We start from the raw sequence: 23,959 nt of genomic DNA, 5'->3' as shown, positions 1-23,959 counted from the left end.
CCAATGATCTATCCTCTATGTAATGCTGCCATCACTGGAGAATGACTGGCATCTCAGCAACATAAGAGAAACATAATAATATTTCAGCTGACTGCCGCTGAACAGTATAGTAAGCAGAAAGAAGTTGGCAGCATTAATATATACTGAAAACAAAAACTCACCACATAAATTGGTGAACAGATGTTGAGAGCAGAACATATAAATTGAATCCTTGCAATGCTTTTTTTCTTTCAATGGGAACACAACAGTGTGTTAGTAACAAACACATTGACTGTTCAGAACTTTCATTAATCAGCACACATGGAAGATGTTGCAAATAAACTTTGATCATTGTAAAGCATAATCCCTGTATGAGAGAACTGTTTGCCCCAAGCCTCATAGTTTCATGTACCATCTTGACTAACATGGATACTTTACAGTTGCTGAGTTTGATTTGTTTTTCTCCTTGTTTCCATTGTGTTGACTAACAGGAATTCTAGTGCAAACTTCTCTATAGCAACATGGAAATTGCTAGGATATTTGTCGTTGTGGTTACTAAACAAGACAGTTTGGAGGTTTATAAAGCAAAATGCTGCAGGTGCTGGAAATCTGAAACAAAAACAGAAAATGCTGGAAATATTCAGCTGTTCAGGCAGCATCTGTGGAGAGAGAAACCGAGGTCGCACGATAGCACAGTAGTTAGCACTATTGCTTCACAGCACCGGGGTCCCAGGTTCGATTCCCAGTTTGGGTCACTGTCTGTGCGGAGTCTGCACATTCTCCCTGTGTCTGCATGGGTTTCCTTTGGGCGCTCCGGTTTCGTCCCACGAGTCCCGAAATACGTGCTTGTTAGGTGAATTGGACATTCTGAATTCTCCCTCTGTGTACCCGAACAGGCACCGGAGTGTGGCGACTAGGGTATTTTCACAGTAACTTCATTGCAGTGTTAATGTCAGCCTACTTTGATACTAATAAAGATCATTGTAGTTGATGCTTCAGGGCTTTCATCAGACAAGCAAATCTGTTTTTGTTATAGGTTTGAGGTTTGTTTGCGACAGTATACCAGACCATTGAAAACTGATGAGCAGAGTACCTCACGGTAGCATGGTGGTTAGCATCAATGCTTCACAGCTCCAGGGTCCCAGGTTCGATTCCCGGCTGGGTCACTGTCTGTGTGGAGTCTGCACGTCCTCCCCGTGTGTGCGTGGGTTTCCTCCGGGTGCTCCGGTTTCCTCCCACAGTCCAAAGATGTGCGGGTTAGGTGGATTGGCCATGCTAAATTGCCCGTAGTGTAAGGTTAATGGGGGGATTGTTGGGTTACGGGTACGTGGGTTTAAGTAGGGTGATCATTGCTCGGCACAACATCGAGGGCCGATGGGCCTGTTCTGTGCTGTACTGTTCTATATATCTAGATGCAGCCATTTTTGGAATGGACCTTTTACCGTGTGTTAATCCTACTTCCTTCAATTTAAGCGCTAATAATAACTAGACTAAGGGCTTTCTGATTCGTGCTCCACTGGTGTGTTGTACAGTTATGAACGTTTGGATGGCAATAAATGCTATGTTTAATGTACCATCAACCGTTAGGGTGCACACTTTTCAAAACATTTACCTTGAGTCATATTAAGATTGAAATTAAAATAACGAACGTAGGAGAAGAGGACAGACATGAATAGATGTTGCAGCACAGATAAATATTTCAACAACACTTTCTTTTCACCTGGAACAGGTATTTTGGGGGCGGGGGGGGGGGGGGGGGGGGGGACAGACGTCCTGTTAGAAATAATGCAAAGCTATTTAGCACATCACACTCTGCTATGTTGATCTCTCCAACTCTAATTGGATTAGTCCTAGATTGATTCTGTATTAAAGTTATGTCAAGTTCCTAAATCCAAGGTGAATAAAAAGCTAATCCTTCAGAGAAATCCTGTCAGAAGTCCTGCTTCCTTCCCTCTGTTGTCAACTGAGCCAGTGATAAGTGTATCAGTGATAAATTGCTCCTAAAGCACTTGGACTAACGTGTTCAGCAATCCATTGAGAATTTTTTTTTGTGGACAGGATTTCACAATGATTCGGCTCCTTTTCTTTCCTTCTCTCGCTTCTTTTCTGAAAACGGTGGCCCATCGTGGGTGTGTGTCAGCAGGCACCTGCACCATTCTGCTTCCCAACTCAAGTGGCCCTTTCTCCACGTAAGCGATGAGACTCAAAAGGTTATTTGGGTCAGCACAGAACCAGGCACTCGAACGTTATCATCCGTTCAGAGTGTAAGCCTGGCTAGCACAACAGAGGTTATTTAATGGAGTTCAAGAAAAAAAGATTGCTGAAGATGTAACAATGCCAGTCCACCTAAGCTAAGTCCCCCCCCCCCCCCCCCCCCCCCCGGGTGATTTGCAGTGTTGTTTTTGCTGTGTGCTTCACTTTGCTGTCTTATCGTCTTTCCTAAATCATCCCCTTGTTTTTATTTTGCATTGTCGGATCACTCGGTGTGTCTCCTGGCGCTTTGAGGAGAGTGCTCCTAAATTTTCTGATTTACAGCGCTGACCATTCAAATCCGTCAACGCCAACATTAGAAATAAGGCCGATTCGAGCAATCTCGGTTTGTGAGTTGTTCGAACTTTTACATTTCGTACATCTGCCAGTGTCAAAACTGGAATGTCTCAGAAACAACAACAAAACACTTGCTTTGGTGCAGCCTCTGTTAACACTGAACGGTTGTTTTGTTTGATCACGCTGCTATTAACAATATGTAACAGTGTTTCTGGAGTTGAATATTGTTCTCGTCGATGATGCTCTAAGTGCCGAAGGGACTTCAGTACTCGTGGGGGGGGGGGGGGGGGGGGCTAATCCTCCTGAACCTCGTTCATAATATTAAACAGATAAAATCTCGCTCTGCTTCTCCTTGACCTGACTCAGGCTGTTGTCATAAAAAAAATTAAATCCTCTCACCATGTCTTATTAAATTTAAATTGACAAATCTTTGGGGAGAAGGGGAACGACAGTTTAGTTTCAGTAAATATTCACTCAGAGAGGTGAAATGGAAGTTTGATGGGCGATGCAGACATAGATGGATGGCTAATGTCTGCAGTGCTGAGAAGCTTTCTGATTCTGATTAAAGGCAGCGATGTTTTTAATGGATATCGTTTGCATATTTGGGGAAATATCTGGAATGGCTCGAATCCCGGTGCGGCCAGGGATTGTCTGCTGAGCAAATGCAGCTAGTCACCAGGGCCAAGCCACGTTATGGTAGGTACAATGGTTAATTTAGTCAGAGACTCGTGCAATACATTTTCCCATTACTTAGAATTCAATTTAGACTCGTAGTAATGGCCACTGCGTGGCACAGTAGGTATCAATTATATCCATTTGCCTGTGGAACCGAGGCAAATCCAGCCCAGGCGCTTCCCCCTCACTAACGACGAGCGATCTTTGTGAAATTAGTTTAGGCATTTCTAAGTACGTTCCTAGTGACTGGAGGCCCACAGGCTAAACTGGCTTTAATAGTCTCAAATTGGAACAAAAATTGACAATCGCCTCAGATCACAAGAATAGCCAGTGTCTGAAGTTGCGTGAGAGAGATATGCTACAGTTACAGCGCAGAGGGAAGCCATTTGGTCCATCAATTCTGTTCCAGTTTTTACACAATTAATCCTAATGCTGTTTATAAACACCCCCCCTCCCCCCGCATTTTTTTCGCTTCGATATTTAGTCGCCACACTACCAGGATAGAACACAGAACAGCACAGCACAGTACAGGCCCTTCAGCCCACGATGTTGTGCCGACCATTTATCCCAATCTAAGATCAACCTAACCTACAACCCTTCAATTTACTGCTGTCCATGTGCCTGTCTAAGAGTCGCTTAAATGTCCCTAATGACTCTGACTCCACCACCTCTGCTGGCAGTGCATTCCACACACCCACCACTCTCTGTGTAAAAAACCTGCCTCTGACATCTCCCCTATACCTTCCTCCAATCACCTTAAACTTATGTCCCTCAGTAACAGCCATTTCCACCCTGGGGAAAAATCTCTGGCTATCCACTCTATCCATGCCTCTCATCACCTTGTACACCTTTATCAAGTCACCTATCTGACTTCTCTGTGGAGGGTTGGGAGAGGGTGCAGAGGAGGTTTACCAGAATGTTGCCTGGTCTGGAGGGTTTTAGTTATGCAGAGAGGCTGAATAGACTCGTACTGTTTTAGAACGACAGAGTATGAGGGGTGACCTGATAGAGGTCTACAAGATTATGAGGGGCATGGATAGAGTGGATGGGCAGGCACTCTTTCCCAGGATGGAGGGGTCAGTCACCAGGGGGCATAGGTTTAAAGTCCATGGGGCAAAGTTTAGAGGAGATGTGCGAGGCAGGTTTTTACACAGAGGGTGGTGAGTGCCTGGAACGCTTTGCCTGGGGAGGTTGTGGAAGCAGTTACATTAACGGCATTCAAAAGGCATCTCGACAAATGCATGGATAGGATGGGTATAAGGGATACGGCACAAGGAAGTGCTGAAGATTTTGGCTAAGGGTGATATCATGACCCGTACAGTCTTGGAGAGCCGAAGGGTCTGTTCCTGTGCTGTATTGTTCTTTGTTATCTACTGTTCCCATAAAGGGTTCAATTATCTATGTCTCAGTTGTTCCTCGTGGCAAGGCATTCCATGTTCTCGGACAAAGGCATTTCTCCCCCCCCCCCCCCTCCCCCCACACACATACACCATCATTTTACTTGGACTGTGTGTCAAACATGAAAATGTTCAAAACAAATAATGTTGGCCTCTCCAATGAAAAAAAAATCATTTGCTGGCACTGCTAGCTTGATGCATGCAACAATATGCATGAATTAACTGAGACATGGTCAGCGACTATTGCATATTTCTCCTATGAGCACACATGTTTTCAAGGACTCTGTACGGGAAATGTTGGTGTGCCAAGTCACAACATCCCTTTCCACAAAAGCTCAAGCTGCCAATGATCTGCAGCACTGCAGCACCCAGTGTGACATTGTACACTTTTGTTGCATCTTGCAAATATGTTGTTGCAAATTTTGCAGACTAATATTTTCTGCAGCTCGTAGCAAATGTTAAAGACCTTGAAATTACACTGATTATTACCACATGAATGCTCATTCATACAAGTGTATGTTTAAGACTAGTATAACAGAGGCAGCATAATATAAAATCCCTGTTAGAATAGTAGACAAAGACATGTTATACAAGGTGTTCAGCATTCAGTACTTGATCTTCACACAGTGCCATTTCAATGCTTGTATTCATCATTAGCCTAAGTGTATTAGATATTGCAAAGGTGAACAAATTACCTGAACATGATAGTGAAGCAATATTCTCTTGAAAAAGGTAGCTCGCAATTAAAGTTAAACTTCCATAGATATTGATTGGTGTCTGTGTTGCAATTACTGCAATGAAACCTCTCTAAAGTGATAACTTTTGTTTGTAATCTTTGTTTCAAATATGTGTTTTTGCCTGGGTGGATTACACTTCAGCCACATTTTGTGCGAGCAACTTTAGTAGAGCACTTCATGTTCCCAATGCATTAAATGAGGTTTGAATAAATGCCAATTGATTATAATATAATTTCTGACTTTATAGAGGAATAACCCATAGATGATTGCTAGAAAATTCATTATACAATATATATCATGTAGATAAAAATCAAAAGCAGGGAATAATTTTAAAATGTGAATTTTATGGAGGAATTAACATGAGCTCGTAAACCCAAAGAGCAAAACTTATTATAACCACTTTCGTGTTAGAATTTTATCAGGACCGTGAGATCCATATTTCACTCTGGGAATTGTTCCCATTTCCCCATTAGACTGTGGAGATGTTGAGGAATTTTTTTGGCAACAGGTATCATCATGATCTTTATTGGCCAAGACGTGTTCATGTTAGTCCACACTCACTGAAGGATTAATGATTACAATGTAATCATTTCATGCTTGTCGATAATCTGGAGTTGATTATCATGAAGTAAATACATTCTGCATGATTACGATCCCAGACCAGGCCCCAACAGTTGCTAGGATACTGAACCAAAACTTCAAAATTTTAGTTGTTTTGTAAGACTGTGTGGAAGGAATGATTTACTCCAGGAGTAATTGCATGAAGAAATAGGGGTTTGGCAGTTTTAAAACAAAACTTCATTATGAATGCAATATTAAACTTTTTAACTTCACACCCAAAAAGAATAGCTTACAGTTACCTCTTAAACACTACTACTCAATTTCCCATTAAACAACAAGAAAAGAAACATACAGCTCTCAATCTATCTTAGTGTAGGAGAATTGTGGACTCGGTGTCAGGCAGATCAGAATTCAACTCCTCTCTCCAAAGGTTCTCCACAAAACTGCCTCTCCAGAGCTTTTCAAAATGTCCCTCGGCATTCCTCATCGCCCCAAGCTGTAAAAAGAAAATCATCACTGCAGGCATTATTATAATAAGAATAATCTTTATTATTGTCACAAGTAGGCTTACATTAACACTGCAATAAAGTCACTGTGAAAGTCCCCTTGTCGCCACACTCCAGTGCCTGTTCGGATACACTGAGGGAGAATTCAGAATGTCCAAAGACCTAATAGCACATCTTTTGGGATATGTGGGAGGAAAACGGTGGACACGGAGGAAACCCACGCAGACACAGGGAGAAGGTGCAGACTCTGCACAGACAGTGACCCAATCCTGGAATTGAGCATAGGACCCTGGCACTGTGAAGCAACAATGCTAACCACTGTGCTACCATGCTGCCCTTGTAACCTTCCCAGGGACTTTCCCAATCCAACCACAGCCCATTACTCCAGACTAAGAAACATATCTTTGTCAATTTCACCTTCTGACTGCAAAATCACTCAGGTTCTGCAAAACAAAATTATTTTTTAAAAAACATGTCCACTGCAGTCAAACACATTCTAACCCCAGGCCTCTAACCCTTAAATCGGGCAATACTTAGAATCCAATGTTCGTAAAGTCTTCCAGTCTTCGTAGTATACAAACATACAAAGAACATTGAATACTAGGGGCTGGTAGAAAGAAAATACCTCTGCTTGGAGGTTCAAGTAACACGGATCTGTGAGAGAAAATACAGTGATTTGTCAGTAGAGCCCCCATATGAAATTACTCCAGCGTGTCACTTATTGGTATATACTATGATGTTGATAACATTGTTCCATTTTGTTTGACTAGTTTTGTCAACAGTATCTTGCCACATGCCAATGACCTCTACGTAATAGCTGATGATGGACAATGCAATAATAATGTAATTGCTGTGAATTTATCATCCCTCTATCAAATCCAATGAATTATTCTAAGTTTACAATTTCATTTTGAGGGGGTGTCTAGTGAGAATTAGACAGGGTGCTCAGGATTTACCCCTTATGGTTTCTGACTATTGGTCAAATCAATGTTGTGTTATCTCTCCCACATACCTCCTATTATTCATTATAATTGTAAATAGCCGATTGCTATTTTACTACAATTAGATGGAGCCTGGTAGACAAATATAAAAGGTGGGTTGGGATTTATTCACACCTGTTTTTAAAGATGCTTAAAGTCTTGGAGCACGGACTGATCTCTGCAATGTGTGGAATGTAGTGCTGACCTCCAAGCTTGTATAGTTCTGCCCATCAGGGATCCAGTCAATCTCTCCCGCCGAAAAATGGATTATGTGATGAACAATGCTATTTTCACAGGAAAGGTCGGTGTAGCTCCTTCCTCTCGGGTTAGGGGGAATTGAGTTATGGGACAAATGCTGCTCTAAAATACGATCAGTATTATTGGTAGGGAAGTACTGGAATGGAGAAAAGAGAATGTAATGTAAGTTTAATTGCTGATAGATTTTACTTCAACTCTCTATATAACAACAGATTAGAAACTAATCTTTTCTGACATGGCAAGAATGCAGTGTGTGGTCTAAACCAGCGTGTCTGTTTAAAGCTGTCAGTTCCCTACACAGAATTTGCTGTTGTTGCGTTAAGTGGGAGCAAAAGTTGTCTGTTTTAGAACATCGGTTTACACTTGTGATTGTCCAAAATGGTGAGCGTCCGGCCTCTTGTATGCCACACCATAAAGAAGCAGCAAGCTAGCGCAAGATAATGCTGTGCACACACACCAGTGGCGAATAGGTGGAGGCGATCCAGGAGCAGGTCTCCAACCCATTCTGTCACCCCCCCCCCCCCCCCCCCCCCGGGGGGTGGGGGGATACGTGTGTGACGCCGATAAGTCTATGGAATGGAGAAAAGGATACAAATTATTCCAATGGCTTTGGAGATTTTTCTTCGCAGGAGGGTTCTTTTTGAGGAGATGTGCCTCTGTTGCTTCAGAGGACGTCGCAACATTTAGGGATCCTTAAATCGCTGGGGCATGGCGGAGGATGGGTTGATCCCGCATCCCTCCCATTTATGGCAATTGGGAACATGTTTGGGCGAACTTGTCCTGTTTGTTTATGGGATGCAGGTCGTTTCTTCTTAACTTCAGGTCAAAGGTCTGGAGAGATTTGGCGCGGTTTGGGGACACTTCAAGCTTGAAGTTGACTGTAACTGACACAGACCTGGGAGTTTCAGCTCATACAGTTAACTGTGAAACAAAAGGACCTTTGGGAAGGGAGAGGGGACGATTGTAAGTACAGTGAAAAGCTCTCCTGTTAACAGCGGAGTGGATCCAGACCTAGCCTAGATATTCCACAAAGATACAAGGCTGAAGCTTTAGCTCCCGGCATCTTTCATCACCAAAAAATGTTTCTCCTTCACACGTCAGATGCTAATTAGCAAATATCTAATTAGGAATAGAAGATTAATCGCTCCTGGGAGCAGTTGAGCCTTTGAGCTCTGGTGGCTGCAGGAGTGTGTGTGTGTGAGAGAGAGAGAATGAAAAAAAGGGATGAGATTCACTTTTTCTCCTCGTTCACTGTCACAAGAGCATCGGTGCCAGGATGGCACACACACACACACACCCCTCTCCTCTCACTCCGGGGCGCCAGGTTGATGTAACATGTTGAGTTTATATCATTATTACACGGCGTTTCAGATTAGTTTGATCGTGGCGGAGTGAGGTAGAGTTAGACTGTTAAAGGTGGTGGAGGGAGGGGGGGGGGGGGAGAAGATCAAACATTGCTGTACTTTACCCTATCTGGGCAGCTGTGTGTGTGTGTGTGAGGGTGAGGGGGCCACATGCTGCGGCCAATGTGTCTGCTTGTGACTGGGGAGACATTAGCAGAGGGAGTGAGAGGAGCTTGATGCTGATGGTGATGGGGGGATGGAGGGAGGGAGAGGGGACATCTGCTATTTACACCTGTCTGGCTGGGAGCCCTCAGTTGTCATGGAGTCAGCAGTGGCGGCACCAGCGGCTGCAGAGCTTTGTGACAGAGAGGAGAGCAGAGCCTTCACCCAGCCGGAGAGCTGCGCCCTTATTTTAATCCATTTCTCAAGTTAGCCAAAGCGCCGGACTTATTTCATTTTCCCCCCTGCAGTGTTGATACTTACTCCGGCTCTCAGACCCTCCCTCCTGTTCCACCAGATAAAAGCCATGCCGAGGCACGGCTAACCAGCTGTCTGTCTGCTCTTACCTTTGGCTCTTTCCACTATTTTTTTTGAAGCTCTGACATTCTCTCTCTCTCTCTATTTATTTTCTGCCCTTCTTTTCTCCGGCATTGCTGCAACCAAGTGCCCGAGTTGGAGGCTTCTCAAGCCGGTTGCGGTCATGTCCCAGGCTCCGGCAAACTCCCCGATTGCGCTGCATTGTAGCCGGGGAAGGTAATGGTTAGGGAGTCTCTTTTAACCAACCCCTCTGCACCTTCTTGTCCAGTCTACCGGCTTCTCTCCTTCCCGCCACTCTCTCTCTCTCTCTCTCATTCCGTTCTTTCCATCTCTCTTTCATCTCTCTCCCTGCTCCCTTCATTTCTTCCTCTCTCTCTCATTCCTCCCCCTCCCTCCCGACTACTCATTCATCCCTTCCCTCTCTCGCTTTCATTTTCCTCTTCCCTTCTCTTCCTCGTTCATTTCATCCCTTCCCTCCCTCTCTCTCACTTCTTTCCTCCCTCTTTCTCTTTCATTTCATCCCTTCCCTCCCTCTCACTTCTTCCCTCCCTCTTCCTTTCATTTCATCCCTTCCCTCCCTCTCTCTCAGTTCTTTCCTCTCTCTTTCATTTTATTCCTTCCCCCTCTCTCACACACACACTTCTTTCCTCCCACCCTCCCTCTTTTAATTCCCTTCCTTCCCGCGCCCTCTCTGACAACCTACCACCCCCCCCCCCTCCTCCTCTCCCTCTCGCCCCCTCCACTCTCCGCCTCTTTCTCTCTCTCTCTCTCTCTCTCCATCTCCAGTTCAGAGGAGTCAGATCAGAGGCCGGACTGAGTATCGAACCCAGGGCACACCAGCTTCGGGGTGACTGCTGTTGCTGCTGTTGGTGGTGGTGGTAGGGGCGTGGAGGGATTTACTGGCGAGAACTGGCAGTGTGTGGCCGCTCTCCTCCATCATCACCATCATCATCTTCGTCTCCTTGCGGCCGGAGGCGAAGGCGAACCCAGAGGGGGGCAGTGGAGCTGCAAGCCCCGGACATGCTGCTCGCCAACGCCGCCAAGCCCAAGAAGTTCCTGGCGGAGACAGGTAGGTGCGAGCTCTGGGAATCTCATCCGTTCATCTTATCAGCCCACGAACCATCCATCAATGTGCATCCAGGCTGTAGGAGGCTGTTAGAATATTCTGGGAGAGGGAGTGCTCACTTTAACACCTATACATATATATTAATTCTAGGAGCCATGCTGCGTTTAATAGGACTCGCGGTCTCATTTCATTATGGTGTCAGACTGATTGAAGAGGATCTGGAGAAGGTGAGGAGGCAACATTTACTCCCCCCCCCCCCCCCCCCCCCCACGCGCCCCCACCATTCCTTGTGTGAAAAAGTTCAATAAGAAAGTCGACTTCTTTCGGATGTGTGTCGCCTTCCCATTTTGCCTCTGGTTTCTCTTACAGTCGAGAGCTGAGTGTTATGTGTATTCTAGTTCCGGACTATTTTGGAGGAGGCTTTCACCCAGTGACAGCATTCAGAGAGCATAGTTTAACTCATCCCGGCCATTCCATTGATAGAATTTATTTTAAATCCTTCAGCAGTTCATTCAACAACAGCAACAAAAAAACATGCTGTTATTGCTCTAAGTGTTCATTCCCGTCCCTTTTCTGTCAGGTACGTTCATATGTGATATACATATTGAGCCTGTTGGGTGGCATCCGGCAGTGTGTGTAAGTGTTTGTACCGCGTACTCTCTGAAGCTGCAATCTCCACAATTTGAGGCCGTGTTGTCCCCAGCTGTTGATGCCTTTTGCTTTCAAGCCACTGCCGGCGTTCAGTAGAAAATCTCAAATATGCAGGATTTGATTTTCCAATCGCCTCGCAAGTTGGAATAAGGATACACTCATTAGCTGCCTTTTGCAGCATCCCTTCCAGATCAAAAAGTAGCTCAGACACACGAGAGGTGTAAAGAACCCTCGAGGTGTAAGGCAAGATTTCTGCTACTTTTGTACTGAAGTAATAAGTCTAAACCATTAAAAAAAACTCAAGTCCTTCCCAACCGGCATATTATTCCTTTTAAATTCTTCAATGACTTTAATTGATGAAGAGAAGGGGCCTCCCATTGCACTCCGGCTTCTCTGTTTGGTACCGGTCTGTTAAATGCCTCTCATGTCAGTTTACAAGTCCCTGTTTCACAAAACTTGTTGCAGTTAAATTATTCACTCACATTCAAATTTGGGCGAAGAAATCTAATGCACAATTAGAAATGAATGAAAGGATGTTTCTTTTTCCCATTTGACTCCCCCCCCCCCCCCCCCACCTGATGTTACATCTCCTTGGTGACTTTAAAATGATGGTGCAGTATTGCACCCCCCCCCCCCCCCCCCCACACACACACACACACACACACTATCAGCTGGTGGGGTCAACATGCTGAAATGCCAAATATTTTGAGGTATAATTGAGGGAGCAAGGGCGATCTTTAAGGTCTGGATTTACAATGTTCTCCCTCCTTACAAAACTTCGAAGACATTTGTTTTTAATGCTTTCCTTGTGACGATTCTGACTGAGCTCCCAGGTCTCTCCTCCACAAGAGTGCAAGGAATAGAAAATTCAACCCTCAGTGGTTTTGTAATGAAAATGGAGACATCTCATGTTTTTTTAGTTGATGGCAGAGAATTTACCTATCAACTGAATTTACAGTGTTCCAGTATTGGGTGATTATGAACAGATCAGAAGCGATAAGTGTGGCGTATTCTTGCAAAGGTGTAGGGCGCATCCTGATCAAGAGTCATATAGAGTGAAGAACATCTTTTATATTGATACTAAGACTATTCAGATCTGTTCTTTTTATTTAAAAATGTTCAGAATGTATTACTGTATTAAGCTTATCCTTAACAGAAGACACAAATAAATTAGCAAGTGTATGTCTCAACGATGACATTCAAATTAACTTTTACATGCTAAGCTAAACAGACGGCGGCTTCAAAACAAATTCATCTTAATGAATAAAATCACAAATTATAATTATAATGGTGATAGGAATACTTGTGGTAACTTCTAATTACATAGTGAGACAGTTCAGAACATAAATATATTCTTGACAAAAATTTCCATTGTGTCCTTAACCACAACCAGCCCGGAGTGGAAATGCACATTTTTTCCTATGTAAAAGGATTAGATAACTCACAATTTACCTACAGTTCCATTCATACATTTATCTTTTCACCCTGAAGAATGAAATAGTAGTTTTAATGCAGGAAGTGATGGACAAATCAGAAATTGTTTTCCAGCTATATTCCTTACTTGTAAATGCTGCTTACAGGTTCCACTGACAAAGAGTGATAGATGCAAATGTTATGATGTTCATAAATTATGTCTTTTTAAGTGGGGGGATGGGGAGAAGAAATAACAATCGTATGAACGGGACTTGACACAGTTTAAATTTTCTTTCGCTTTTCCCATTCACAAATGAAGCTTATTTTTCACTCTTAATAGCACCTGATATTGTCTGCACTGGCAGTGAAATTCATTTTATGATCCAGTGGGTTTGATCTATTTCAGTATATCTATAGCCTTGGCAGCTTGTTCTAAGGTGGATGCAACAGTTCTTTATATAATTTGTGAAGCTTTTGTTTCTCATCACCTTCCCAGTTTTGTGCCTGTATTTGTCTTCCTTCCCCCACTGCCGATTGTCTTCAATGCAGTGGGGGAAGTAATGCACCTGCGTAATGCACCTGCATCAAATTTGTCCACTATTTTAGCAGCAGTATTCATTGATTTAAAATAAGTGTGTCGAAATATTACATGCATGCCAATTTTCAGGGAGATTAAATTGCATGACACGCATGTTTTTCAACATGTGTGCATCTCAATCTCTACATCTTTCAGGCTTTTACTTTTACTCTCTCTTGTTTTGTTTCCTGTTTATCCATTTATTATTTCCACCTCTATGCTCCACATGTAATTCCCATATCACTCCTGCAGTGCAGGCTTATGGCTCTTGACTTACGCAATGACTACCAATTTTCGTACCTATAGAATCTGATGTACAGTGAGCAGCTCTGAACTATACTCCCAACTAGAATGTAGATCTATGCATGTGTGCATGGTAGTTTTTTAATGTTAGAGTGTTAATGAGAGGATGACACTAAAAACACTGAAAAATATAAATCTTCTGAAAGATCTAGAGGGTTTCATGAACGTTTACAAGTATGGATTTGAACTGGACTAGAGTTCAACTTGTGGTGAAACTATCCACATGGGAGAGTCTCTTGACTCATGTTGTTAACTTGACCGTTGAATTATGCCAACAGTTTTGCATTGATGCACATCCAAAAATACTCTGAATTAGTGTTGAATTAGGAATGATAGCTGTCCAACCCAACCTGACTTATACTTAAGATGTCAATGTTGTCAATGCATAGCATTTGATTGTGAGCGCTTAGAGAATGAAGGTATTATGCCTTCCACATGCACCAATGCAACTCAAAGGGCCTGCTTTTGATCGTGATCTTCAGTGCAACTTTAAGCCATGAATCTAAATGATATTGGGATTGCAGGGACAACACACTGACTTCTGAGGATAAAGTGAAGCATTGATAAGTATCATGTAGTTTTCTAGATGTAATAACTATTGTACTGCACCTAGTTATTACTTGGAATTTAGAATAATCATGATCACCTTTATGCCAGCAGTCTTTTCATAAAATCCTTCTTGCTAATGTCAAAAATGCAGATAGCTTCAGTGGATGTGTGCTAAATTCTATCAGTGTGAATTTTAACAACTAGTAATTGGCAATTTTTATTTCCGGCGAAGATATTGATATTCTCCATTGTTAGGCGGTCTGCATTGTTAAAAAGAAAACGAGTTCACAGTAAATTCAGTGCTGCCACCCACCCACTCCCCTCCCACACACACACACACACACACATAATGTAGAAAAAGTGCTCGGAAATGATACTAAATTAAAATTCCATACCACACTTGTGTTCCCGCGAAAGAAAAAAATGGATGAAAGTTGAGGAAGCAAACCCTTGAAAGCCTGGAAGAACTTTTGAATCCCATGTATTTAAAGCAGAATTTGATTTATTGATTCATCATGACCCAATAACCCTAAAGATTAACCTTTGAAAGTCTTTCCAAGGACTCATTAGGTGAATGCACCCAATAATGCAGTGCTGCAGTGAAGTGTTATCCTGCGAGAAAGCATTACCCTGGAAGAGCAAGCTCGCCAGAATGTTTTTTACTCACCTCTATACCTATTCATCAAAACAAAAGGATGGCTTATCTATGATGAATAACCTCTTCAGCGAGGTACCAGAGATACGCTCAGTGTCTGTGAAACCATACCCCAGATTGAAATGCTAACTCCAGCAGAGACAAAGTAAGGAAGGGAATGGGAGAGAGGAAGGATATTACTTCATAATTTCTAAAAAATCTTCTCAATTTCAGCACATCACATACTATTTTTCAGCCAAGGGCTGTGAAGGATGGAGGAGAACAGAGAGGTAGGAAATTGTCATACGGGACCCAGGAATTGCTCAGCAATTCCTTCACCTGCCGTGATAAATGGTGCAAAACAAAAATTGGAAGAGAGGATGAGAAAGTGTCCAATAGGAAATAGAAACAAATGGAATACAAAGGAAGGAAAGTGAGAAGTGATTAGAGGAGGGGGGGGGGGGGGGCTTGGGCAGAGAACACATCAGGAAGCAGTGCAAAGATTGTACAAGGAAAGCAAGCAAGCACAGTTTGCAGTGAAAATGCAACATGTGTGATTTGACTTTAAATGACATAAATGACTGCTTGTGAAAAAGCATATCGATATGAACAGGCCTTCAGTTTCAAGCAGACCAACATGATCAGTATAGTGAAAAATCAGTCCATATGGTGAGAACAGTTACTTAAACGTTCAGTAATTAGATGTAGATGCATCTTCAGTGCAGCCTAGGCAGTTCCATTTGCTTCTATAGATATTGCACTGGGAATGTTCATAGTTAGGAATGAACATCGTGACTGCGATTTAGCATAGTAAAATGTTTGAAATGTCTCACAGGAATGTTATCAGACAAAATGTGGCACTGGCTGCATGAGACTAAAAGCTTGGTTAAAGACCGGGGCTTTAAGGACCATCTTAAAGGAGGAAGAAAGACTTAGAGAGCTTCAGGGAGGGAGTTCGAAAGATTAGGGCCAAGGCAACTGAAGTCATGATTCCCAGTGGTTTAATGATGAAAATCAGGAGGGTTACTTGAATTAATGCCATGCCAGTCAAAGATGATCCTAGTTGTCATCCAGAAAGCAGCTCTATAAACATGGATAAATGACACAATATAGTAATAATTGCATTAGCAAAAACAGTTGTGGAAGTATTTACGCTGATTCAGAAGAAATTGAATTCAAGAGCTACTAATAAATTATTAAATACTTCCAGTACACTTTAAACAGTTTTGGAAAATTTGCCTTTATTGCACCGAGTTACTCTGAAAATGTAATGAGTGCATATTGTCAACTACATCTCGGCAAAATACCATTAGGTAAGCAGTATTTTGAAATCAGGAACCATTTTGTGTCTGCATTTATTTTCATGATATAATCTTTTAACCGTTTACTTCTGTGAATTTCTTGAATCAAATGATTCAATTTATTACTAGCTCTACTTTCTCCCTCAATCTTCAGTGCTATATGATCACAATTTCCACATTTTTCTGCAACAGTAGTCTAAGATGAGACACAGCACAGGTTAGATGAGAATTAAAACTGCAGTGCACCAGCAAGCGCATGATTTCCATTCGAGCAAGTTTTCTCCACAATGTTACTGTTGCCATGCTATCAATCTCGACAGGCCTTCCGAGTGAGCGCATACATTTAAACGTCAAGTTATGGATAGTTCTGTAATGAAGTGATGCGCATTGGAAAATGCGTTGAGGTTAATGCAGCCTAAATTTAATTTTGGAATGCTGAGTTGACCCTGATCCCAGAGATGAGGAAAAAAAAGTGCCGACCAGCTATGACACCCAGTTTCCCTCGAGGGCACGGATTTAATGGGGTTGAGCAGTACAATTCCAATGCATTGTTAATTTAATTGCAACTTGATTATTTATAGGTCATAATTTTCCCTGAGTAAATTAGAATAATCATTAGACAGATATTCGATCATCCAAATGATGGCTCCTAGATTTGTGTCTATCATTGCAACATGAAAATCTTGCCGAGTAACTTTGCAGGTTTATACTGAATCGTGTCAATATTGGGTAGATGTTAACTTGTGAGCCATACGCAGCCCTAGACAATGTTGATCAGAGTAACAGTTAAAAAGTAGCTACAGCGAAATTGATTACAAAAGATTTTGGAGGTTGTCATTTTGGCCTCCTGACCATTTGACTATCACATGGGGGTTGGATTAAAGGGAGTTCTTGTTTTTGACGTCTATAACCAATCGCAAAAAAAATGGGCCATTTGGTACAACGGTAAAAAGTTAAATTTGAGCCCTGGGGAGGGTGCAATAATCACTTTCTCCTTGTTTGACCCCCAAAGTTCCATTCTTTCACGACAGGAGGTGTCACCATGGCAGGGGCAGGTGATTGTGCTTGTGTATCGAGGTGGGGCTCAGTAGCACAATGTCCGGAGCTTTGTTAGTTCGTCCAAGGCGATGGCAGCCCTTATAGATTTTTTAAAAATGTGAGACCCAGATTGAAATATCAAAACAATTTAGAAGATGAATGAAAATGAGCAACTCAGCAGATAAAGGGTTTACCCCAGTCTGAACTTAATGCCGCAGCTAATTCTGGAGGTACTTGGGAGTTTTCAGACCAGTAATCACCCCCTCCCAAACTGCCTAATATAGTCACGTTGTCCTTTAAGGTTCCGATAAGTATGCCGATAATATTAGGTGGCCATCGGCAAGATTAGAAAAGTAATTACTCTTTTTTTGTTGCATTGAGAAACAGCTCAGAGTTTGCATGGGCGATGTGCTTGTTACATTTCACAGTGAATTTATGTGAGGAGCATTAATTGCCAGAGAGCACTGTCAGTATTTTGATAATAAATTGCTGGTCTCCCTGTATTTAGTTTCTTCTCCGTCTCCTTTCCCAGAAGTAAAAGTTTATCTTTGCTGAGTTTTCCTGACCCAAGCAGTTGTTCTTCACTGGCATATCATCTATCTTCATGTAATCCAAGGATGCTTTAAACCTGCAAAAATAAAACCCCTTAATCTATTGTTCTTTGGTGTGAAATCACTGACATCTCGCAATTTCTGCCGGAATTCTAGGTCTGCGGATTAGAGCTTGAATTGAGTCTTATTTTTTCAGACAGAACCGTGCTCAACATCCTGTGGTCTTTTTCTCCCAGCGCCCTTCTTTTCCTGTACCCAGGAGAGGATGCAAAATCCCGCAGCTGATTACAATGGGACAGAACCTGCTCACCAGGGTCGACAAGTGCTGCTCTTCAACTCTCCACTAGGAGGAGCTAAGAGAATGGCTCACTGATGACTCTCCCTCCAATTCCCCTTCCCTGACACAATAAATTCAGCACAGTAGATGATGGAGATTAGATCCTACCTGTGCAGAGTGCCATTATGTTCATGCTCTGACATGTTTTACTGTCCAAAATGAATACTTTACTAATTGATTCCAAAATGCCATTTAAAAAAATAATTATCCTGGAACAGCTCGGCATTATGCAATGATAATTTTGCTGGCGATTACTTTGTTGACTTGTTCTCTGGCTTTTGACAAGTAATCCTTCAAATTATGCAATCTGTAGCAGAGGCTGGCAGAGGTGTTATTTTATCATCAAGATCGAAGGAAAAATCAGATGTCGTGAAATTGCAGATTTGACCAACCTCCAAAAAAAAGTCAACAAATCTTTTGACACTAACCATTGAGCACAATGTTGACTCTGTGTGTCCAGCTGTGTATAATATATGGCTGTACTTTAGAGAAATATTAACTCCTTCATTACTGAGATTTAATCAGACCAACAGAGACCATGGGCGAGATTCTCCGTTCCCCGACGCCGATTTTGTGATCGGCGTTCGGGTGGAGAATCCCTTTTGACGTCTAAATCGGGGGGCAGCACCTTTTGACGCAGGTTTCATATTCTCCGCCCCCTCTGAAACAGCATCATCATGGCACGCACCGCTTGCCGTTGGGACAGCCTCAGCATGTCACCTGAAGGCCCTCCCCGATGCTCCACCCCCGATGGGCCGGGGTCACGATGGCGCGGTTCACCTCTGGTCTGAGCCATGCGGGAACCCGGCTTGGTGGCTGTGGACTGTGTTAGGTGGGGACCACAGTCAGGCGGTAGCCATGCTGCTTGCCGGGGTGGCCAGGGGGCACTATCTGGCAGGTCGGGTCCGTGCACAGCCGGCGCCATGTTCTACCGCGCATGCACGGTGTTTATTTCATGGAGGTGTTTTACATGGTGCGGCTGCTAGCCCCTCACCAGTTGCAGCATCGGTGAGGGGGCGGTGCCGATTTTTGCCATGTAAGACTCGACTGATCCTCCACATCCAGCTTCAGAATCAGAGAATGTGGCCCTATTTAAATGTTTCAAATTGTTGTCCAGCGTATTATTATTAAAAATACATCGGGCATTCTCTCCTCTGTCAGTTAAACCCACAAAAGATGCTTGTTGTTACATCTTGTGGTACACCATTAGCCTGTCTTGACATAGCCAGCACAGCATCTATTGTTGACTCTTCTCCTGTGCCCATATGATCACTGCTGGAGAGCCCCGATGCCCCAGTGTTCCACCCTGGACCTGTTTGTACCTTGCCTCTTAGCAACGTTTTTTGGAATCAGGTGGTCAGCTTCGCCCTGTATGCTAACGATGCCTGGCTTTAACTTGTCCATTCTGCTCACTTGCAACACATTTGCTGTGCTCGATGTCAAGTCATCGATGAGCCAAAATGTTTTGCCAAATGTAAAGTACGCTCCTTACTTATAAGGTCCTATTTTGTGTACGCATTATGTGTTGTTAAATCTGTGTGATTTAGCCACTCAACGAAGGTGATTCTTTTTCATGGCGGTGTTCCCTTTTGGGGGAGGGGTCACTGGACTATGTTTCTGCTGCGCCAGGCTTGTCCAGATCTATGTTCGTACTGACCCATCATTCTGTTGTTGACTGAGTTGCTCTGGCTCCTTTCCCCCTCTCTGTATTATTTACCAAGTGGATCTCCTTCTTGTCCCTCTTCCTCTGTTTGAACTGTCTGATTTACTTGCTGTTGTAACGCGTACATTTCCATTTCACAACAGTAATAGAGATGTTCAGTCAACACCAAAGTCCCTTTCCTGAAGTCCTACATCCCCTTTCTGGTGTGTAAATATTTGTTATCCAATTGTTTTTAGAATGTGGACTATAAAAGTAAAATAAGACTCACATTTTTCATAATTGTGCCACATGCTAAAGTTCTTTACAGCCGCCATCCCAATATAGGAAATATTGCAGCCAACTTATGCACAATAAGGCCTAAGAAAGAGTGGTTATCCACTTTAGTGATTTTAGTTGAGGAATAAATGTTGGGGGAGCTGGAGTGGCCCAGTGGGTAGCTCCCCTGCCTCTTAAAACTGAAAGTTCAAGGACCCGTTGGCTATGAAAGAACCAAGCTACTGATCCAGTCACCCAAATGTATTGCTCGTCCAGGCCTAGATAAATCGTGAAGATCGGCAGCATTTGCCTATAACACCACCTACCGAATCCCGGAAGTAAAATGATGGCTGGTATGAAGGTGATCAATCAGCATTGTGGAGAATCCATGTAATATGGAAAAAGAGGAAGGAAGGTTTCAGAATAGAAACATAAAAACACAGAAAAAAGTAGTGGGTGTAGGCCCTTTGGCCCACAGAGCCTGTTCTGCCATTCAATGCGATCATATCTTATCCTATATCTCAATGCCATACTCCCATGCACCTTTCAGTGTCTAGAAACTATCTATTTCTTTCCTAAATATGATCAGAGACTTGGCCTCTACAGTTTTATGTGGGAGACAATTCCACAGGTTCACCATCATTGGAGTGAAGAAATCTATCCTCATCTCAGTCCTAAATAACCTACCCTGTATCCTGAGACTATGATCCCCTGCTGTAGCCACACACCCCCACCCCACTTCCACACCATCTCAGCCTGGGGAAACATTGTCCCTATTGGCGTAGATACCTGGAATAATAAATCTGTTGATCTTTTTGAAATAGTATCATGGGACCTTCAGTGCCCACTTGAGAGGACAGGTGGGACCTCAAATGTCCTTGATGTTCCTATAATGTTTTGAAGTAAGGAATTCCAGGATTTTAGGCTGTCAACAATAAAGGCTCTGTTCGCCGTGTGAATCCTAGCTCTTACCCTGTCAACAGTGACACCCCTAATTCTTATCCTAATTTCTCCATTGGCTGGATCACAAATTTATTCAGTATTTTGGCACATGTCACTTTATTAAAGGCACAATGCAAGCACAGACTTCTGCTCAGAAGCTGCTGTCCTCAGTAATTTCTTGATTTTTGAATCCTGTTATTCTGCTTCTAACCTTGTGTTTTGCATCATGTCAGGAACAGGCCAATTCTCTCTGAACCACAGGTGCCAAAAAATCTGTAAGAAAGGAAAGCAAAAGGTTACAGATTCCGACAAAAAGAAGGCAGGTCAGACTTGGAGCTGTCGATTAGCAAGGTGTAAATTTGTATGTTTCATTCCCACCTTTGCCTCAGGTTGGGTTACTGCTTCCCTCCCTTCTCCATAGAAAAGGAGGGGAATAATCAGGGTGCTATTTAGCACATGCCAAGCACAAGCTGCTCCCTTGACTTTCCATCCAAATAATACTGGACGTGAAGGGATGAATTTAGAAACCTAAATAGATGGATGTGAAAATCAAAAGACAGCTATTTATTCAGTTGGACGTGAGAGTGGACTTAACAATTGGGATTTTTCCAGAGTCCGTACAATAATTTCAAAATTTTTTTAGTGATATTGCAGAAAAGCATTACGCCAGCTGTCACGCAACAAGGTGAAAAGCTACACCACGCATGTCCTTGAATTGACTAAATGAATGTTGCCAAAAACTCCCAAGGACCTGGGGTTGCTCTCCCCTGTCTGAGAGAGAGCTGACTGGTGGCGATTTAGCCTGAGGGTCACCTGAGGGGGAGAAGGCGGAGTCTTCATGGATAACCTCAGCATGTTTGGGAATTGAACCTGCACTGTTGGCACTCTTCTGCATCATAGAACATAGAACATAGAACAGTACAGCACAGAACAGGCCCTTCGGCCCTCGATGTTGTGCCGAGCAATGATCACCCTACTCAAACCCACGTATCCACCCTATACCCGTAACCCAACAACCCCCCCTTAACCTTACTTTTTAGGACACTACGGGCAATTTAGCATGGCCAATCCACCTAACCCGCACATCTTTGGACTGTGGGAGGAAACCGGAGCACCCGGAGGAAACCCACGCACACACGGGGAGGACGTGCAGACTCCGCACAGACAGTGACCCAGCCAGGAACCGAACCTGGGACCCTGGAGCTGTGAAGCATTTATGCTAACCACCATGCTACCGTGCTGTCCGTCACGAATCAGCCAACCAACTAACTGAGCTAACCGACCCCTTCCTTCAATAAAATGGAAAGCAAGATATTTTAGCTTGTTTTTAATTTATGTCGGAAAACACTTTCACTATCCCAAGGGCAAGTTGTAATTGAACCTCAAGCAAATTGTGAAGGGACTTACATTTTCAAAATGTTGGTTTGGGAGTTTCCAGTTGTTTATTTCAAAAAAACAATCTGTACGTTTTGAGGATTGAAAATAAAACTATCGCCACCCGTCCCTTACTGGTATCACAACTGGCATTTACAATCGGATAATCTTTTGGCAACGATGAGATGCTGTGTGAAATAATGAGATACTGTTCACTCGCAAAGGGGAACATTAAAGCGGATATGTAAGTGCCGACAAAGGTTCTTTAAACCTTTGTAGAAATGAAGGATTTTTGCGGAAGAAGGCAGCTTATTTTTGTATGTATGACTATTTCTTTGCATTTTGCAACACACAATGCAATGTTTTAACAAAGGCACCATGTTCTACAAAATAATTAATAGATGAGAATTTTCCTTCTTTGGAGGGAAGTACATTAAAATATGTCAAGGACAAAAAATTAAAGATCAAAAATGTAGCTACCTTCAAGGCAGCTTTTGGTGTCACATTTGTAAAAAAGCAAGCTTGTATAACTCTTCTATTTCTACGTTAGTTGAGATTTTAACACTTTGTTTTTTGACAGAGAAATAGAGCAGCTAATCTAGAAAACAAAGCTTAAGACTGTGAAGTTTCCAACCTACTTCTGCAGAAGATTTGTTTTCTTTTTCTATAGTATTGCCGTGTGTATCTTTACAAATGGCAGAAACTAAAGAGAGAGAGAGAGAGGAGAAAGTGGGACAAGCAAATTAGCTGCGAACACAATCGGCTCCATGAGGAAGCCATTTGGGTTTACCTCGCCTCACAGTAAATGACCTTGGCTGGGGATGATGACAAAGTATCATCTTGCTGATCCTTGACAGGATGCCTTTCCTTCGAAGTTGACAAATAGTACACATTAAAACCGGGGCATTTTAGGAATCATCCCCCATCGCAATTCATCAGTTCTGATTACAACACAAATGCCAACACCAACTCGAAGCATATTTCTCACACAATGTAAAAAAAAACACCTGTCGATAGTAACGGGGTGGGGGCGAGAGAAAAGAAACAACAACACGGTGCCTGTCACAGAATGTTGTACTGTACACTGCTGCCAGCCTTCGCAAGCACCAGTGGAAATATCGTACAAGAGCATAACGTGGATGAACACAAACTAATCCAGGCACAGAGGTGTTCAGGCCCACTCCATGCATTCTTATTAGAGTTGATGTTACGGTCGAAACATAGAAATTCCCAGCAAATTAGTTATGCGTTTATCAAGATTTAAGCTAATTTTGCTTTCATCTCAGTTCAAAAAAAAGGGGGATTACAGTCACTAAGCTCACTCTTAAAGCAGTCATTCTTGTTGCTTTGAACATGGCTCTGATATGCTGGCTGTGTCATCAGGAGCTGCCAATGTGATACAACTTGTGTAATTCTTTCTTCCTGTTCATGTTTTGTGAGGCGGGAAATTTTTCTCGAAGTGTTCTTTACTTGGGGGGGGGGGGGGGCCTGAGAGTGCAGATTCCTATAGCTGCTGGATAGGAGGATACACCAGGAGCTGTTTTTCAAGTCTGAGATATTTGAATAGCACTGTGTATTAAAAGTGCTTTTCTGTTCTGCAACCAAGCTTTAAATCCAACCCAGACAGATGGGATGGAAGCCATCTCTCTCTGACAGCTGTTAAAGGTCATTAAGTTAAACAACCTTGGGCCAACTCAATTCCACTTGCACAAGGCAGAAGGCTGCAGAACAGCTCAGGCCTTGAGTTTGGCAAACTAGTGTTTGTAAATGTAACCCAAAAGAGTC

At 42.9% G+C, this 23,959-nt stretch overlaps 1 protein-coding gene across 22 annotated transcripts in view; it reads left to right on the top strand.

Annotated features, from left to right (window-relative positions):
• LOC119965371 (teneurin-2-like) overlaps positions 1–23,959 on the top strand; it is a 3,273,255-nt gene that overhangs the window by 2,569,281 nt on the left and 680,015 nt on the right. For 2 of the 22 annotated variants that reach the window (XM_038796075.1, XM_038796071.1), the window contains exon 1: positions 10,270–10,589. The exons of 19 other annotated variants lie outside the window; for them this stretch is intronic. In XM_038796075.1, the coding sequence (XP_038652003.1) occupies positions 10,541–10,589 (49 nt within the window). In that variant the 5' untranslated portion in view covers positions 10,270–10,540. Of the gene's footprint in view, positions 1–10,269; positions 10,590–10,791; positions 10,814–23,959 lie in introns of those variants that run through there. One more of the 22 variants, XM_038796073.1, reaches the window with a different exon arrangement.

This window comes from Scyliorhinus canicula, chromosome 4, assembly GCF_902713615.1.
Source record: "Scyliorhinus canicula chromosome 4, sScyCan1.1, whole genome shotgun sequence".
Classification (NCBI taxonomy): domain Eukaryota; kingdom Metazoa; phylum Chordata; class Chondrichthyes; order Carcharhiniformes; family Scyliorhinidae; genus Scyliorhinus; species Scyliorhinus canicula.
Note: the sequence above shows the minus strand (reverse complement) of the source record. Positions and strands in the feature narration are given on the sequence as shown.